A 20,256-nucleotide genomic window follows, 5' to 3' on the forward strand; every position below is an offset into this window, starting at 1 on the left:
GCAACAGTGAGGGGGGAAAGAGGGAAAATAAGAAAAATAGAAGAGATAGAGATACAAAGAGAGACAGAATGAGAAAGATAAGGAGAGAGAAAGTCGGAGGGAGAGAAGGGAATTGGATAATGGGGTAGCTAGATGTGTGTTAAACAGCCAACCTCAGTTATTTCGAAGATGTATGAAGAAGGAGACAATCTTTTGAGGAGACATCCAGGTGGAAAAAGACTAATCATTTACCACATCCTTTTTTTGTGGTTACAAAGTGAGTCAAAGCTCTCCAATCTTCCACCAGCTCACCCGGGGCCTCCAACAAGACAAGCAGCATTTTAAAGGTCACATTTCTCTCCTACAGAAGGGGTGATGACATTGAGGGAATAAGAACACAGTCCAAAGTTCGGCACTCCACAGCGCCGCGTTGATAAAGCCTGCACTGACCTTTAGAACTCACCGCATTTCACACCAACAGTGCCCGCTTCGTGGAGAAAGCTATGAGCTCACCTTCCCTCTCACGGGACCAAGCGACCGCATCGTACGTTCTCTTGGCGCTTCACAACAAAGCAATACGCTGACCCCCCATTTCAAAAATAGCAAGGGCGGTGAGGATTGTTACCTTGCTCTCCGGATGGGTCTCGCGCTTTCCTAGATGTTGTCCCATGCTGCTGACCGAGACTGTGGAGAAAAGAGGGGAACACATCTGCGTCAGACCTACAGAGTATCACACCTACATCATAGTGGCACGTGCGTTCTGTACATCATCTGACCAACACCGTAGTAGTTACGGTTAGCACACCCTCATGGGGGCAGAACGACATCATCGCGTCAGAGCTACATCATAATGTCAGAGAGCTGTACATCAATAGTTGTAGGCCTTCTTCATCTACAGACTAAAATCATATTATGAACCATTAGAAACGCTAATGGTCGAAAAAGTAGGAACCGTCGGACAGACGGGGAAAGAGGCTTTGGAGCGTCTCCAGGCAACCACAGCTCTGTTTTAACCTTGTGATTCATGTTTTTTTCAGATCATGGAGGGATGCAATGTCTGCCAAGGTGCTTCTCTTTGAACAATGAACCACTCAGGGCAGTGGTCCTCCCATTAGTTTGGACACATGCACTTCACTGTGAACGTCAGACCAAAACCCATCTGTTATTTCACTAGCAAGAGATCCCAGTCTGCGGCGGAGCAATGCCAGCAGAACAGATGTCATTGTAAGCAACAAATCAAAGTTATTCAACACTTGCAGCTCTCGGAAGACTCGGGTCTTATTGACAGCCCTCCATTCAGGGATAATTATCGACAACGAGAGAAATCTGTCTGACATTTAATTAGTACCGCGGCAGGCTTCAATACGATTCCAAAGGAAGCCAAGCGCCCACCTATAGCAACCAGTGCACAGAAAGGGTTTGTCTGCTGTTGCGTGCGTGTGCGCGCGCCTGCTGTGTGAGTGTGTGCGTCTGTTTTAGGGGGCTGTGTGTCTCATGGTGAAAAGCAAGGTGACATTATTCACCAAACACCCACTCTCTCGGTCTCTCACACACAAACACCCCCCCCCCACACACACACACACACAATAATGAATCCACTTTTCTCTCCCAGCTCAGTACAACATCCGACCGTGTCTCAAATGTCATACCTATCCAGATGAAGAGGCATCTGAGAATGAAAGCATCTGTCCCCCACAAGGTCCCCCCCCCCCTGCCATGACCGCAGGGGTCAATGTCATAAACACCCTGATCCCCCCCCCCCCCACCCCCCAGTGGCTGACTCCAATTAGCACAAGAAATATGCGCAAGGCAGTCCTGATCTGGATGACAATGAGAGAGACCCTCGGCACACCGGCTGGGGCAGTTCTCCTTGCACGGCCCTCCAGGGAGAGGTGTGCCTGTTGGAAGCCTGATAATAAGGCTCTCCATCTCAAAGAGTGATTGGCATGAACGATTCCAAATCTTTGTCAATCCTTTATTCATACAGGGGAAGGTTCTAGAAAACTGATTCGTTAGGTCTCTCTCTAAAAAGACATGTTCAGACATTATAATATTGTACGCCGAAGAAGAGTCAGCCAAATAGAAACCAGAAAAGTAAACTGAAAAAAACAGCTAGGTTCTTTATGATGCTTTTCAGATAGCTTCCTGTTAAAATTGCCCAATGATAAAATAGATAAAACAGCCATTTGCTGTGTTTATTTTTTTGAATGACAGAAACATTTTCACTGCATTATTTGGTTCAGTATGGAGAAACAGTTGCAACAGCCGGTAGGCTAATTGCTGTATTACCAGGATATCTGAAAATCCAGAAAATGAAATGTTGTTGTTGAAATAAAACAAAAAAACAATGAGATATAGTGAGAACATTTGAGGCTTTTAGAAGTTATGTGAAAGTATGTGTGTACAAAACGAACAACAATACTCTGCTGGCATAAAAATAAATAAATAGGAGCTTGTGTTGTTATTCCATTACTAAAATAGTAGAAACATAAACACAACATTTATACACTATACCTCAAATACAAGCACATTTCCAAACACAGAACTGTACAGTTTGAACTCCTAAAAGAAGATTCAATGCATAACACATCTGATAAGTCTTATCTTACTTTGACCAAATAAACAAAGTAATGCATACAAAATCTAAAGTTAATCTGATACAGGGAAGGCTACTGTGTGTGTGTGTCTCTGTGTGACTGTGGGTGTGTGACCATGTGTGTGTGTGTGTGTGGACGTGTGGGTGAGCGCATGTGTGCTGTCACAACTCTGGAGCGCCAAAAGCCAACCGAAGCCGTCAGCACCACAGACAGCGACACAGACAGCGACACAGACAGACAATGGGGCGCGTCACACGAGGACGATTCTCGCCGCTCTCCATTCCCAGTCAGCTGCTGAGAGCCCCAGCTGCAGGTCAGCAGCCGGATGGCACTAGAACAGGCGTGGAAGACACACACATTGACAGGAAGGGGAGGTCGTGTGTGTGTGCGCGCGCGGAGAGTGAGGCGAGCGTCCGACTCCGACAGATATTTAGACGTCGATGAATTGACGTTGGCCTGCCGTGTCTCCAGAGAGTTTACTGTGGCGGGACTGGAGAAAGCCTCGTGGAAAGTACCCTCAAATGAGGAACGTTTTTTTTTTTTTTTTTTTTGAAACTCTTTGTTTGCAATAAACACTTTGGATTGCTGTTTTAAATCCTGCCTCAGGTTTGTGTGATATTCCTAAACGGTATGCGATTCACCCTGGGTACGCTCAGAGGTTTTCAAAAATGGGCGTGAGTGTATGTGTGTGTATGTGTGTGTGTGTGTTAGTAGGACATACGGAACACAGACCATCGATATCCGAGCACTGAGGCGTGTTACACTTCTATTTCTCAGAAACTGGATGACAAGTACATACAAGTTTGCTAACACCTTGAGACCACATTCTCCTCGCCATGTGCCCGTCCTTACACACGTAAACATCCCTGAGAAATATCCCTCGTGGGACTTAACGAGCCAGTTAAAGTTCATAACACTGACTATACAGGCAAACCAAGGAAAGGTCACCGGAAATAACAATTGTCTAGGGGAAGACATGTAGTTTACCTAAAAGTCAGCAGGAGCTGTGACATGTAACTATGGAGGTCATCAGAGACAGTGCTGAGTTGCTCATCAAGGCAACCATGTTTGACTTGGCTCTGGTAGAACCCAGTCCAAAAATAGTTAATTTTTATAAAAGAACATTGTACCAGAGCGCTGCAGAGGAGGGCTGAATCATGTTGGCATTTGTAGCGGGCTTGGTGATTATACTCGAAATAAGCCTTTGGCAAGCAGACATACTGTACTCTGAAATCAAGTTAATTGTGATGATGAGCACGTGTGGGACATACTGGAACATCATAAAGGGTTCTGGGAAATCAGAAAGTTTTGAATCTGTGTGGGGAGGTGTATTTCTATCCGTATATGCACACTGTGTGTGTTAGCTAGGGGCTTTGGAGATTGGTTTCCCTTGAAACAATATTACACAACAGCTCCCTATCCCTGTAGGGACTTGCAGACATGGCGGTTGCGTAACACCATCACCAAATCGAAAAGAAACTTTCTGCAACCACAGCTGCACAAAAGATCCATCTTATCTGTGGCCTCTATCACAACACAACCCCAGACATCTTGTGTAGGCTGAAGAGACAAACTAAGATACGGACCAAGACTGATTGATTCCCACAGATTGATTCCCTCACTTAAGTACAGCTACATTAGAGAAGCATGGTTAGCTGCTGAGGGGAGAACTATCCCCAGCTTGCTGAGAATCAAGCGGAGCTGGTTCATGCAGGAGACTCCGAGACCTGGCGCGTCACTAGCAACTCGTCATATCGCGCTGTCAGGTCACGCCTTCCTAACAGGGCGGGGTTTACAGCAGGGCATATGTATACATCCCAGCATATGCATGGCTAGTGCGACACAGACGCTCACAGTCATCCTGCTGCCTCCAGCTCCCCGGCCCCCACCTTGGTTCTGTGTTTCCTTTCGTCGGGGGAATGCGTTGCTGCTCTCTGCTCGGACGTCGAGACGGTGTCTCTGTTGGGCGGGGCCGCGCGGCATGGAGCCGATGCAATCAGAACCCTTATGCCAAATCATGTATTGCAACCATGTTTTGTGTTGTGTGCAATAAAGTATCAAGTAAATACTACTACTGAGTCCTCCTGCCTGAACCAGAGCACATGACTGATTAGAACCCTGTGCTACTGCTGCAGAACAGCTTTAGAGCCAACACTACACACTGTACCGCAGCACTCTGCACAACTCGCACCACGACTGTAACCACGACTACACTACACTGCTCGCTACGCGACACTACACCGTACACACCAAAAACACACCACGAGACAACACACTGCACACACTCAACCCTACCCTGCAACCACGACTACACCACACCGCTCGTTTCTCAACACTACACCGTACACACCACAACACACCACCATAACATACAACACACCACAACAGCTAAATAAACAGCGTTGCGGCTGGCTTTCTCCTTCTCGACAGGGTCATCTATCTAAGTGATTGCGCTCCACCGCACTCTGCGGGGCACAGTGGAGGGCCGTCGTGAGCCGGGCGCTGATGCACGTCGAATCAAACAGACACAGTCACAAGACTACACAGCCTAGCCTGCTCTGCGCTGGCTGGCCAGGGCCCCCGGCCTCCAAGACCCCAGAACAGAGAGTTGGGGGGGGGGGGGAGAGAGAGTTGTCCTTCCTGTACAGAGAGTGGGCAGATGGGACTCAGGTATATTACCTTAGCCCAACGCTAATCTCCCTCCAGGGATAAAAGCCATTTCTACATGCTGACAGGAGGAAGTATGGAGGGGGTATCACAAACAGGATGTGCAATAAACCGGTGTACAGTGTGCCATCTCCTGTTCTGCTGAGTGAGTGCTTACAGCCATCACCTCGACGGGCGGTCTCGTATCATCGGTCCTGTTTAACGCTGCAGTCTTGCGTTACCTCAGCTGAACCTTCGTCCCCACTTCCATCACTCCCACTGTCTCTCTCCTGTCTCCGCCGTGAAACTCTGTTTGCGAGGTCGAAAGCGGCAGAATCAGAGAACCAAGGCACAATTCACAATGTGGAAAATACCACTGACACACACACACACACATTATCTTCCACTGGGAAGAGCATGACACCATAGGTGCCATAGGCATGCAGTGCTACTGTGTCCTGGCTCCTCCCGGGAACCTCTTCCTGACAGTGGCCCTTACAGTGGACAAACAAACGCTTCATTTAACCCTCCAGCTGCCCCAAGGGAGTGTGTGTGTGTGTTTGTTTGTGTGCATACAAGTTTGTGTGTAGGAACTAGAAGAGTAACGTCATCCTTAGGGACACTTGTGACCATGTCCCTGCCAGCAACGCATGATGGGAGAGCTGTTGAGTTCAAAGGTCAACATCTGTCCACGGAGGAAGCATCTGGCGGAGCAGTTATCCCACTCTAGAGACAGCACTGATCCCTTTATACAAGTAGGAAGGAATGAAGGAATGAATGAAGGAAGGAAGGAAGGAAGGAAGGCAGGAAGGCAGGAAGGCAGGAAGGCAGGAAGGAAGGCAGGCAGGAAGGAAGGAAGGAAGGAAGGCAGGAAGGCAGGAAGGAAGGCAGCAAGGAAGGCAGGAAGGAAGGAAGGCAGAAAGGCAAGAAGGAAGGAAGGAAGGAAGGAAGGAAGGCAGGAAGGAAGGAAGGAAGGAAGGAAGGAAGGAAGGCAGGAAGGAAGGAAGGAAGGCAGGCAGGAAGGAAGGAAGGAACGAAGGAAGGAAGGAAGGATCACACTTTGTGTAGCCAAGCATGGGTAACCAAGCTGAATTGGTGAAACTCACTCATCAGCAGTATGGATACCGTCCACCTGCACCATCGAAGCACTAGTGTTTTAGTGGCCTCGCTGGTTTACACTGTGTTTAGAGGTGGTCGCCGTATTTGCAAGTCACTCAACTCTGGTTGGCATCCCAGTGTGAGAGAAACGTGAGGAAGCTGAGCGACGCCATGACACCTGTTTCACATGGCTGGAGCAGAACACACCAGAAGACAAATCACCACCCTTGGACGATGATGAAGTCACGTGTCGAAGTGTAACGATAGCGCTGTAAGTCAAACAGCTTGACTGACAACCGAGAGCTACACACACACACACACACCCACGTGCACACACACTACCCTTAGGCGCACACACACACACCACCCTTAGGCACACACACACCCTTAGTCAAACACCCAGGCAAGAGAGGAAGTGAGCAAGGGGAAGGGGGAGAAGTGTGCGACACAGAGAGAACGGAAGTTAACAAACCGCTGTGATTCACCTCTCAGCACAAAACTGCAAAGACAGACCTGTTTGAACGAGTACACACACACACACACACACACACGCAAACCAAAACCTCACAAAAACACATATCCCAGCTGTACACGATCTGTAAGCCTCAATCCAGTCTGTATATTGAAAACAGACGAGCTCAAGAAAAGTGTGTGTGTGTGTGGGTGTGCGTGTGGGTATATATGTGCGTCAGGTGCAGCAGGGTTTGCTGTGCGTGAGTCAAAAGCGTAGGAATGCTGAGCGAGACACGTGACCATTGAACAAACATGGCTTAACTCCCTGAGTTCCTACCGCTCTAACCATTGTGGAAGGGGAATGTCTCAGAGACAAGCCTCACAGACACTCCGCCCCACCCCAAGCCTGTACAGTCACGCTTCCTGTAACCTGCCCAGGGAATACACCTGCCTTTACATTACCTCAAAGTCACTAAAAGACAGCAATAAGCTTGGTATGGTTTCTGGTTAATCGCTAGTGAAAACACTGTTAACATTAACTCTATTACAAAAACTGTACAGAAAGTACAGTACAACACTGTGAACTATAATGCACTGTAACACGCCGATAGACCTGAGGTGTGGCTTCTCTAGGGCTCCTACGGTCTTAAAGTGTGAGATGGCTAGTGAGTCCTCGCTCTTGCCGCCAGGCTTATATCTGTCTTGGTGAATTTGCAGTGCGAGGAGCCCTGAACTCTGCCAGTGACACATGCCATTTAGGTTTCACTTTGCTCTGTCATGGTCTGGTTGTTTTCATGTCCTGAGGTGCAAGCCTCCTTGCAAGGCTTTTTCATTCCGCTTATTGGCTAAGCTCACAAAACAGCAGTATGTCCTCTGAGTGACTGTTTTATTCATGGAGCGCATGCAGCAATCCCAGACTGCTCTAGGCACTTTTTGTCTCTCTCTTCCAGTTTGCAACACTGGTCTACACTTATGCACGCCTATACACACATCTCCTCGGATCAGGACTAGATGCCTTGGCGATTTCGACTTTGGGCTATGTGATTCCCAATCATGCAAGACATATGGCTCATTCTGTGGCAAAACAAGTTTCATCTATAAAGGCAGGCATGATAAAGAAGAATATAACCAGATGATTAATTTACAAGCTGTTGACATGCATTATGTCACTTTTACAGATAGGTCTACCACGCAACGCTAATACCTAAATCTAGGAATCTTGTTGGTAATGATGACCTCTCTGTTGACATCAGCGATGTACCGCGTCAGTCATGTACAGTAGTTGGCTGTTCTATCCTCCCCCCATACCGGAACAACAACAACACGCTCCACAACCACTGCTGAAAGCAGAACGTGTATGACACTTGTCAGAATTGATGTCTTGTACAACAGTAACTAACAATCAATTACGTATTAGGGTTAGAGGATAGAGCATATTCCTTTAGAGGGGTTTAGGTTTAGGGTTAAGTTCAGGGAATTCAAGTCCCGAACGTAGCCTATATAATGTGGAAAATTCCGCGCACCTTTTATACTGTCGAAACCACGCGCACTTAATGCTATAACCACATTTCTATGAAACATTAACAGGGAAGGTGCATTTAAATAAGATACAAATGTGCAAATTACAGATGTTACAATGTTTCCGTCACATGGTTGAGTATTTACCATACGTAAATTATCCGTTTTTTTCTGACAGTCTTATAGCCTACATACCCTTCTCCGTACAGTTTCACTCAAATGCATCCACAACGAAGGCAGTGATTTTCAACCGTCTCTCCGTTACAATGGCACCGTGGTCAATAACGTGATTTGTACGGATTTCTACGATTTGAGGTCGTTGTTTTCACAGTCTGCCTTCAGTACAAATGTATGTCTCGTTGCTTCCTGTTTTAGGTACAGTCAGTGATGTTCGGGGTGGGGCGGAATGTAGCTACTCCGCGAAGAAAAGTCTGCTGAGCACGCCTGTGCACGCAGGCTCTCGTTATCGTAACATAATCTGTCATGAGATTACTCTTTTTTGAATAAATAGGCTTTTGAAAGTAACAATGGTCCTGTACCAATTTGTGTATTATTGTAATACTATTATTATGTTTTTACAGTAAAAATGAGTGTCTATAGTAAATTAGTCACCTATAGCCCTACCTGCATGCTGGCATTCATAATATTGTAATTTGGTGTAGAGAATTATTTTGTGCCTTTCAATCTTGATTTCATTTCCAACGGTGTTAGTTGCACAATTGTAGCTTATGTCTGGATTCACAACCGGTCACAACACAACCAATGTCAATTTAACACCAGAGACAGAAAGTTGTGTACTTTCAACTGTAAGTGTCTGCATCTGTGTATGTGTATGTATTCAACCTTGCGCAACATCTCCTCTGTGGTTATCATATATTGTAGACTATTTCACCCTGGACCAGAATGCTGCTGCTTCCTCCATTGACCACTGTGGACCACTGTTTACCAATCTCTGCTATCTCATTCAGCTTGTTTACACTGGTTAACTGTCTGCTCCTGGCCACCCAAAGTGTACGAGGGCCCCTTAGCACTGGTATTACTTCTGGTAGATTTTTATAGCGCATCTGGACTGACATCTTGTAATTCATTTTTAGGGTGTGCAGCCAAGTCAATTAAATTGTTAACTTGGGACTGTTCTTATCAGGAATTCAATTTGTTCAAGGACTGTTGAACGACAGACGGATAAATGAGACAAGCATCCTTGAAAGTATTTCTTTCATCGTTCCCCATTATTGTTCATTTTTTTTCCATTGTTGTTCTTTTATTTTAGTTGCTATGTTGCCCTGAGGAAAGCTAAGATGTAAATGCCAAGTACCAGTAGCTAAATTCTAAATCTTGTTATTTTGCCTTGGCACTTAAGGGATAACAGTGTTGTGAATGTGTTTACAATTTTTTCCCTCAATACAACCTTAAGGGCCTTAATGCATGGATTTGACTCGAGCCAGTATTGAATTTGATCAGTCTTTGGACATTACATTGGAGTACAGCCAAACAGATCTTCTTCCAAAAGACTGGCCACTGAGCAGTGGCGGATCTAGACACATTTTATTGGGGGGGCCAAGGTGGGGCCAGTTAATCAGAGGAGCACATAAAAAAACTGTGTTTGGATGCGTTGCTCTAATAACTCTGTGAACGCTCAACATTGTAATCATAATAACTATCAATTTATTTCATTTTGATATTCAGTCAGCTCAGGGGGGGCCACAGAGGGGGCCAGGGACATTTTTACAGGGGCTCTAGGCCCTGTAGGCCCCCGTGTAGAACTGCCACTGAGTCACAGCATCATAAAGTTAGCAACTTTAAGTTAAAATCACCAACCCTCAACTCGAAGGCCCCTTCAACTGTGTTTGAAACTAAACACATTTATATTTCAATTATAGTTTGTGATTTTGCCTTGCCTAAAGCTAAATTGGTATTTACAACTATGACTACATTGAGTTATATTTTGGCTTAGGCTACTCCATCAATGCAACAGATAACATTTTGATAATTGTGTTTGGAAGTGTTCCAACTTGTTTTCAAGTAAACAACAATGGAATTATCTTACATTTATTCCCACAATCTATCTATTGTAATACTGTACATGTTTGACAACGTAAACATTTACCAATGTCAATCAATAAATTGGTACATCATAACACATGTCTCTGTTTTACCCTTGTGTTGTCTTAGCGGTCAAAAATGACCCGTCTCTATGTTTATCAGCAGAGAAAACTCAAAAAATGTTATTTTTTTACCCGAAAATTAATGACTTTTCCTAGAATGACCCCAACATTAGAAAAAGGTAAACATTGTCTTTGTTCACATTTCCATGAAGGCTGTATACCACTAGGTTACAAAGATTGTCATTTTTGACCCGCAGTTATAAAACCGTTTTACACACCACAAAAACAACTAAGGGACACACATACACACACACATACGCTCACACACATACAATAAGATAATTGTACTATTTGTGCTACTGGATGAACTCAGAAAAACCTAAAATGTCCGTGTGCAGGTGCAGCATTGCCCCTCCACAATCCCATAAATGACTCAAGTTCACAGACTAAATAAAAACAATTTCAGACAAACTAAACCAAATTTCAGACTACATAAAAATGTCTTCAAAGCAATGATTACTAATGGGGAATGCAGTCAGAGGCTACAAAGGTCCTGCGAATGACAGTACCCCCAGTATTCTTTGCTGAAGCCATGACTGCACATTTCAGTGCCTAACAGGGTTAGGGTCTCAGCTCTCAGATCTACAGGTTGTAGATCTGATATTTTCAGATGTCAAGAAGGAACAAGAGGACAATGATTTAGAAGAGGAGATATCTGAAGAAGAAGATGAGGAATAATACAACCCAGAGCATGATGCAATAACACACCTCTACTTTAGTAAAGAAAATAGTTATGACAGGTCTGTTGCAATAAAAACGAATAGTTGTCCACTGATTAAATGCAGTCTTTCTGCAATGTGAAGACGTAAAACCTGCATATTCACAAATGTGATGAAGTACAGGTTGTTTCTTCATGCAAAATAGATTAGGAGTTTAAAATTCAATTAAGCTGCTTTATTTTAGGAGTTTGGTGAAGGTGGGTCATTGTTGACCCTTAGGACAAGGGGAGTGTACAGAATGTTTACATTTACATTTATTCATTCACATTTACATGTATTCATTCAGCAGACGCTAAATGAATGTCCAAAGCAACTTTCAAGACAGAGCTTTACAAAGTGCATAGGTCACTGATAATAATCAGAATGTTAAAACAACACCAGGGCTAAGTGATATATGTAATCTGTTTTCAGCATGCAGTTTGGACAAGGGCTGGTTGGTTGTCATGGAGATGTGCTGGCCACCAAACCATAATTATAGCCTACTGTCTGAAATATCTAACGGTTCATCTGAAAGCACATATTGTTCTGATGATCCACAAACTACATCCCTGTGTGCCTCACGCAAGAAATATGAATCTTATTTCCACTCTGACCTCTATGTTTCTTGTAAAGTAGGCTAGGATTACATTTGCATTACAGTTACGTCCTTCTAGTCTGTGTTAGGCTACCTTCTGACTTGTTCGAATAGGCTTTGGCAGCAATTAACGTTTTCTCATTACCCATAATGACATCGAAATACAATTACTCTGATTGGATATTTAAATTCATAGCAAGGTGTTTTCCACTTAGACAGCAGGAAGTTGAGCGATTATTTTTGAGTTGTGCCTACTTGTGCCCTCTGTGTGTTTTTCCATCCTATTTCTATGGATCAGATGCAGGTCGCCGAACAGAGCCAGTGTCCCCGCTCAGACAGAGATGGATAACATGGTTATCCAGCAGCTCTGATGCCTGCTCGCTGCTAATCAACTAGAGTGGGGTTAGGCTCGGGGCCCGGGGGACATCGTCACAGCAGGAGCCTTCTCCAAGTAGCACAACAACCACAATGGGGAGTTAAAAAATAATCTGCTCGATTGGTGTGGGTTTGTGTCGTCGGAAATTCAGAAAGTTGGGACGATTGGTGTGGGACGTGTATACACCACGGTGGTTTTTAACTTTTAGAGTATGCTAATTACTCACGTGGAATATCTGATCGACAATTTGGCTGTCTGACTGTTGACCACACATAGGTAGATCGGCCCCATGGAAAGATTGGAGGGAGAGCCATTAGAGAGAGAGAGAGAGAGAGAGAGAGAGAGAGAGAGAGAGAGAGAGAGAGAGAGAGAGAGAGAGAGAGAGAGAGAGAGAGATGGAATTGACAACAGGGAAAACACAGACTCAGATACTAATTACTTATTCATTAGCATATAATCAATGTCAGCTTTATTTGCATTTAGCTCTAAAAGGACGGCGCTAACAACTACCTCCGAATCTCTTCAATATTGAACAGCTCCATCTAGTGGTAGGGGATAGTTCTGAGATTTGCGGGGCCGATGTGTAAACAGCCCCAAATGGCCTGTGAGGCAGTTCTCCCCGTGTTTTCAGATTGAATAATGAATCTCTGTGGCTGAATGCGTGGGAATGAATGCTTCATCACCCTGTCCTTAAGTTACAGGACATACTATTGGGAACAAACGTAACAAACGTACAAATTATAGTGATTGAAATTTCAATCTATGATAGAATACATGATTTTGTTTCTTGACACTTTCATTTGTGTCTCTGAGTAGGCTATATTGTGCCTTATTCTCCCTTATCATCCCTTATTTCTCTAGTGTTCCTCCATACCAAACTAAATTACATTCAACCAATACAGTGACCTTTGGAAAAACAAACATTTTGATTAATGACACCCAATCAGATTATGCTGATGTTGATGTCCACTTCAGTGTTTGTTCATTCCATGGCGTGCCTTCGTGTGCATGCTGTGTATGCTGCTATGTGACAATAATGTGTATTGTGTGTCTTGCCCATATGTATTGATTTACCTCCTGTGTGTGTGCACATTTCTTGGAGCGATGTGTGCGATGTCTACGTGTGATGTTTATTGATATGAGTAATGCCTGTGTGTGTCGATGTATGAGAAAGCTTTTCGTCGCGCGAAGTTGGTTGCATTACAGAGTGCGTCTGCATGTCTGTCTGCATGTGTGTGTTCTGCAACTGTTTTGAAGCACACAATTTTCTACCACGTCACTGTCTTTGACACATTGACACGGATTGCGATGATGCTGGGTGTGTTCAACATGATCCGTCTGCTACTGACCCTGCCGTGAATCCCTCCACCCTGACCCCCTTACTCTCCTCGCATTTGCGTCCCGGTTGCCATGGTGCCTGATGTTGGTCTGTGAACCCACTGCTGTTCCATTTTCCCAAGCAGCTGAGCCCAGCCTGAACATGCCAGCAAAATCGAGAACGCCTTATATGTCTGAGGTGATGTCAGTCGAGACATTTGATGGACAAACAAGTGCTTTTCGACAGACATGATTCGAAGCACAAAAAACAGACTTGTGCCATGTCTGATCCCTAAATCCCAATAATCTAGACCATTGTAATGAAGTTATAAAAACTGTGATCGTCAGTCACTCCTTCTTTCAAATGACAACATATCATACTGGAGATGCAGTATTGCTTTGACGGAATGTGCTCAAACATGCAATATTTGTTTAGAATTATATGAGGAGTTATGTATTTAATGGTAATCAAAAAGGGGACAATAAGCACATGTCACAATGTCGCAGTGTGTGTGTGTACTGTGGGTTTTAGTTTTACTGTGATGGTCAACCCCTATTCGTGTCTCCATTTTAAATGTTAATCTAATGTGGTTTTCAGGCCGCCAAATCTCAGGAAACAGAGGACCAAAACGATGAGGACGAGCTGACACAAATTGAAACGCAAGATGACTAAACTGCAGAGTTGTGGAGTTCTTGTTCCTGATCAGGAACAACAGCACAAGACATGCACTAACCACAGGAGCAGCAATTAAGACCTGATTACCTCAGTTAACCAGTTACTCTTCAAAAACGGCGGAGGGTATAGGCAATACCCAATGCCACGTGGCTCCACTGATTAAGAGTTCATCCAATCCAGGTTATTAGCAAAACAGCCATACAGCATGTTTTATACATTTAATTTGAACCACATCTTCCATCCATATAGGATATAGCATATAGTAGCCACATCCTGTACCTACTGTCCTAGCGGAGAATTGAAAGATCCTTGATACAAAAGTTTTAACATTTGCTTCAAGACATTTTTTTACGATCCTTGGGGAAAAATCGATGAAAAATAGTTATATGGGTGGTTCTATGCCGCTGACGTACAAGTTTAGCCCAACCCCTTATATTTTTTGTAGGCAATCGGAGCGACAGCGGTATTTGCGCTTAGAGAAAGACAGAGCACCAGTGAAGACGCATCAAGTGCGCATTGGAGACTTGAGGTGTCCAGTACGCACGCAGGTCGAACAGATGACTTGCTGCACATTGTGAAAAAAACGATATATTTTTTTAATTGTAGAGTATTTGTTATTATAGGTAGATTGCCTTATAATTGTCCTGGAAACCTTACCGGTGTCACATTTTACCCTGCTAATGTAATATTTGATTGTGTTGGGAAGCATTAGTCGTTGAGGCTTAAGTGCCATGCCTGTATGCATCCGACACTCTTTATTTAGTTTATCTGGCAAAAAGTGTCTCGACAGTAGACGGCGAGATGAACTTTAGTTGCAACTCTAGTGACGAACGGTGGATTCCATGGAACGGAACGGACTACGACGATGCCACCAACAAACTACTTGGGATCGGCACAGATAACTTCATCACACTCCTGGTGTTCGGACTTATCTTTACTCTGGGCGTGTTGGGAAACTCTATGGTAATCACGGTGCTGGCCCGGAGCAAGCCTGGTAAACCGCGGAGCACCACAAACATTTTCATCCTCAATCTCAGCATCGCTGACTTGTCCTACCTGCTTTTCTGTATCCCTTTCCAGTCAACCATTTATATGATGCCAACTTGGGTGCTGGGCGCGTTCATTTGCAAGTTCATCCATTATTTCTTTACCGTGTCTATGTTAGTGAGTATTTTTACTCTGTCCGCGATGTCTGTGGACCGTTACATTGCCATTGTCCACTCGAGAAAGTCGTCGTCGATCCGAGTAGCAAAGCACGCTTTTATCGGAGTGGTGATCATCTGGATATTGTCCCTGGCAATGGCTGCACCAGTCATGTACTATCAGAACATATTTAAAAGAGGCGAGAATCACACGTATTGTTGGGAAGTGTGGCCGGATCAAATTCAGAAAAAAGTGTATGTTGTTTGCACATTTGTTTTTGGCTATGTATTACCCCTTCTACTCATTTCGTTCTGTTACGCAAAGGTAAGTTACTTCATTATCTAGTCCCACTTTTCCCTGAAATCGGTACAGAAAATATAATTTTATAAAATATAAGAGAAAATTGTGCGAAATCTTTTTGCAGTATTACATTTATTGACCATGGCATGCTGTGGTCATATCAGTAGTTTTTGCTTTTGTAATCTTTATATTTCCTTTTTTTAATGATCTGCTTTTTATGTTAACAGGTTTTAAATCACTTGCACAAAAAACTTAGAAACATGTCAAAAAAATCTGAAGCATCAAAGAAGAAGGTAAGTGTGAATGTCCTCCCATTTTCACAATTCAGACGATGTTCACACAGCAAATTTCAAAGTTTAACACTCCTTTGACTGGTGAGTGTATAGGTCACTCTCATCATCGTGAACACTGCCTGTGTAAAATTAACACTTTGAAATATGCTGGCTATGAGAACGGTATCATCACCAGGTCAACATGCTACTGGAATGTTCATGATGTTCTGTTAAGTTCTGCTTGGTTCTGATCTGCCATGCTCTGGGTTTTGTTATATTTGGTTCCGCCGTGCTGTACTCTTTGTTCTGCTCTGCTTTGCTCTGTCTTTATAGTGTGCTCTGCTCTACATTGGTCTCTGCTCTGGTCTCTGCTCTGCTCTACACTTGAATCTTCTGCTCTACACTGGTCTCATCTTCTCTGCTCTGCTCTATCACGACATCCTTCCCTGGCAGTTTCATTCTACAAAACCCAATGCGTCTTTTTAAAACTTCCAATTCTGTAAAATGCTATCAATTGGGTCTATCTTCATTTGATTTAGCAGGTTTCATGGCTAGGGTACAATACAGAGATGAAGGGCAGCAATATGTGAACCCGCAAGAGTGTTGTGTGCAAGCACTACCTTTGCCATGAGCAAGTCTATAAAGACCTTAATCCTATGATGGGAAAGGAGATCCCACAATCTCATCAGTTGCGTAACAGAAGGAAGCGGTGCCGTGGAAACATTCGCATATTAAACTGTCACCAACAATGACATCCAAATCAGTCAAATGACTAAATCAAACTGTGGCTATTTGTCTCTGGTCAATCAAAATAGATGTTCAAATAAGTGAATTGTATTCAAGTTAGTTGGCTATAGGTTTGGTTTTTGACTGGCCAGATGCACCTGTCTCGACACTGTGGCACACGCCCTGTGAAACTTGTATTTGGAGACAGCTGGGACAACAAGGCTGCTATCACTGCTTCCCTGAAAAACACCTCTATCTGCCTTAGACACACACCCCATGGCAGCTGTGTGTTATACAGTACAGAGGCATGAGGAACAGCTAGCGTGTGAAAAACTAGCATCTCTCTGCCTCTAACAAGCCCTGTGACCCTGGTTAACTAGTGGAAGCGAGCAAAACCCTTCGACTACAACCTGCCTCCCACCTGAGGATTAATAAGGAATACCACTTGGTAATCCTCACTGGTGGAAAGAGGGTGTTTCCTATTTATGTTATTCAAACCTAGCCTCAATATTCACTCTCTGAGGACTGATTCATATTGATTCCTACACTGCATGCCCTTCCTCCAATTCAAGCTCTGATTTAAGGTTCTCAAACGTAAATCAAATATAATTTAATGTGCAAGGCAATTTTTTTCCCAGAAAAAGATCTGAATGCAGTTAGGGAGAGAAAGAGACCTCAGGACGGCTAATGGTTTTATTTTTGACTAGCATAATGCTTTGTCATTGTATGAAAGAGGTGCCCAGCTCAGTTAAACTCTCATTTAAAGCAGGCAGTCAGGCGTTACTCGTTTTAAGCAACTCTCCCTTGCTATTTAAATGGAGGGATGAATGTGTCTGGGGATGGATGGTAAGGGCAAGACCACAATGCTGTTCTACCCAAGATAGGGCCCCCTCTCTGGGGAGCAGAGTTTAATTTAACTGGTGATGACACCTTTTGAAATGGGATCCAGATTAAATGTACTGTATTGCCTGGGTGTGTTTCTCTGTGTGTGAGCTTCTGTGGCCAGGGGTATGCGGAGGGGATTACTAAAATCGAAATGAAATGATACGAAAGCCCTGTAGATAATTAAGAGAAAGAGAATGCTGGCTACAGTTGCAGAAAACAGACAGACTTGATCTGACGACACAAGAACAGCCTGTCTCATCTTATCTGATCTTTCCCCTGATGGTGAATTGCTCCTCAGTCGACACCCATCACCAAAGCCTGACCTCTTGAAAACCAGACTCATCATAAGTCCACACACAATCTAGGCTCAATCTCTGTCCTTGGAAGCATAATCAACGATTAATTGGAAAAGCCAAAGACTATAGGGAATAAAGTAGTGGTGTGGTGCGAATCTTAATAGCAGACCATAAAAGATATAACTGTAAGTTTTGCTGAAGTCTTGGTGTCATGTTTGACAGTTGAAAATGAATCATTTATAACATGAACGTTTGAAAAGACAGACGGATGGAGTTATATCAGTTCTGTGTTAGAAGGTGAGAAAGGGCTGAAAAGATAGTCGTGGATAGTTTTCTCTGTTCTGTTCTTGCCCTCTAAAAACAATAAAGAGAATATAACCCAAGTTGCTCTCCCCTGTGGTGTAGATTTCAAATTCATTTATTTGACTCATCTCACTGTCATCTCCCTTGATAGTCCTGCTCCTCCCTTTAACCTAAAAGCTGGGTGGCAGGGCAAGCAAACACATGTCTAATCACCTCAAGCCCACTCCCCATTCCTCTTTATTGTGTTCTCACCCCATCAGATCTCTCCCACATAGCGTGCTAATTATTTAACACAGCCGTATATCAATGTGCTTTCCCATAATGGAGACTCGAGGCACAGCTGGCCAGCGAGCATGAAATTGACATTTTCCAGGAACCGACTGCAACTTGTAACTTTTTTTTAAAGTTGTGGAAAAATAGATGACAGCATCTTACCCTCTTGCTAGGGCGGAGACGGCAGAAGCGAAGGCAGGACATGTCGGATTATTTATGCATTACAATTTTATGAAAAGGTTCTAAGGTTCATTATGATGATACGTCGGTGACAGAAGACGAGAAGAATCATTTGGAGACTGAACGTATCTTCAATCCCCTCTGCATTAAAGGCTCCTCTTCTGTATCCCAGTGTTAGGCTTTACTTCCTGATACGCTCTGTCTTTTCAGGACTCTTACGCAGATGACGATCATTCTCCTTGTCTCTTGCTTCCTCTCCAGACAGCTCAGACGGTGCTGGTGGTGGTGGTGGTGTTCTGTCTCTCCTGGCTGCCCCATCATGTGGTGCATCTCTGGGTCGAGTTTGGCTCCTTCCCCCTGAACCAGGCCTCCTTCGTCCTGCGAGTGGCGGCCCACTGCCTGGCCTACAGCAACTCCTCCGTCAACCCCGTCATCTACGCTTTCCTGTCCGAGAATTTCCGGAAGGCCTACAAGCAGGTGTTCCGCTGTCAGATCACTGGAGATTCTCCACTTGACAATATCAAGGAGGCCCGCAGCAAGGCGGACACACCACCCTCCACTAACTGCACCAATGTCTGATCTGAACGCCGGCTCTGGTTGTTCCAGATGGACCAATTGGTCCTAAGCTGCATTCCAACACAGGGGCATTTTTTCATGCCTCTTTTACCATACACAAGGAGTAGTGTTAGGTGGGTGTGTACTGTAATTTACACTGAAAGCTATTAAGAGTCTTGAGAGAGGAGTAGAGATGGGTGCAGTGTTCAGATGTGTAAAGCATTGGACAAACACAGTTGTGTTTGATTAGAGCAGTTATTGACATATATTTGCTATTAGGATCTAATGAGCGTGAACATTTGGTTTATGATGGAGTGTGTTGTGTTAATGTGTTGGATTGGATGTGTTGGGATGGATGCGTTGAGGTTGGATGTGTTGAGCCTGGATGTGTTTGCATGAATGTGTTGGGGTGGATTTATTGAGGTTGGATGTGCTGGAGTGGATGTGTTGAAGTTGGATGTGTTGAGGCTGGATGTGTTGTGGTAGATGTGTTGAGGTTGAATGTGCTGGAGTGGATGTGTTGAAGTTGGATGTGTTGAGGCTGGATGTGTTGTGGTAGATGTGTTGAGGTTGAATGTGCTGGAGTGGATGTGTTGAGGCTGGGTGTGTTTCCATGAATGTGTTAGGGTGGATGTGTTGAGGTTGGTTGTGTTGGGATGGATGCGTTGGGATGGATGTGTTGAGGTTGGATGCGTTGGGGTGGGTGGGTAAAAGACAGTCCTGAAAAAGGCTGGATCCAGCCTCAAGCTACAGCCATACCAGAAATGACATGACCCCAGCCTCAACACACTGGACAGTGTAACATGAAAACCACACATGTATCTGTCTACTTCTCTATTACAGTGTCAGTTCATTATGAATTCTTCGGAACTCACCTCATGTTTGTCGTATTGTACTATGGTATGGAAATGACAAGTTAATGAAACAAACTATTCTACTTACAGTATAGGAATTAAATGTAAGTATAAATGTTAGATTAGTGACATTTGATGTTTTTTGTGTTTAGCATTTTTTATTAGCTGGTTATGAATCAAATGAAAATCATATGCTAGATATTGGCTTGAATTTCAGAAAATCTGCATGATTTAATATTCCCTGGGAAATGCAATCTGTATAAAAAAAAATACAAACATTTTTTTGTTGTTGAAAGTGTTTTTCTCTCCACAAGGGACTGTCAAATAAGCTCTGTGTGTGTGCGTGTCTGT

At 44.1% G+C, this 20,256-nt stretch overlaps 2 protein-coding genes across 2 annotated transcripts in view; one reads left to right on the top strand and one right to left on the bottom strand.

The window, feature by feature from the left end:
- Nucleotides 1–8,674, bottom strand: part of LOC146300878 (myelin basic protein-like) — a 23,561-nt gene extending 14,887 nt beyond the window's left edge. Inside the window, exons 1-2 of the mRNA XM_084706846.1 lie at nt 8,487–8,674; nt 605–663 (exon numbers count right to left, since the gene is read on the bottom strand). Coding sequence (XP_084562972.1) covers nt 605–649 — 45 coding nt within the window. The 5' untranslated portion in view covers nt 650–663; nt 8,487–8,674. The remainder of the gene's footprint in view (nt 1–604; nt 664–8,486) is intronic.
- A 6,220-nt stretch (nt 8,675–14,894) lies between these two features.
- Nucleotides 14,895–19,075, top strand: galr1a (galanin receptor 1a). The gene is made up of 3 exons (XM_084669812.1): nt 14,895–15,585; nt 15,789–15,854; nt 18,758–19,075. Exons 1-3 carry the CDS (start codon nt 14,920–14,922, stop codon nt 19,073–19,075), a joined length of 1,050 nt encoding a protein of 349 aa, XP_084525938.1. The 5' UTR covers nt 14,895–14,919.
- Nucleotides 19,076–20,256: the final 1,181 nt, after the last annotated feature.

This window comes from Hypomesus nipponensis, chromosome 2, assembly GCF_054491055.1.
Source record: "Hypomesus nipponensis isolate SF chromosome 2, ASM5449105v1, whole genome shotgun sequence".
Taxonomy (NCBI): Eukaryota; Metazoa; Chordata; class Actinopteri; order Osmeriformes; family Osmeridae; genus Hypomesus; species Hypomesus nipponensis.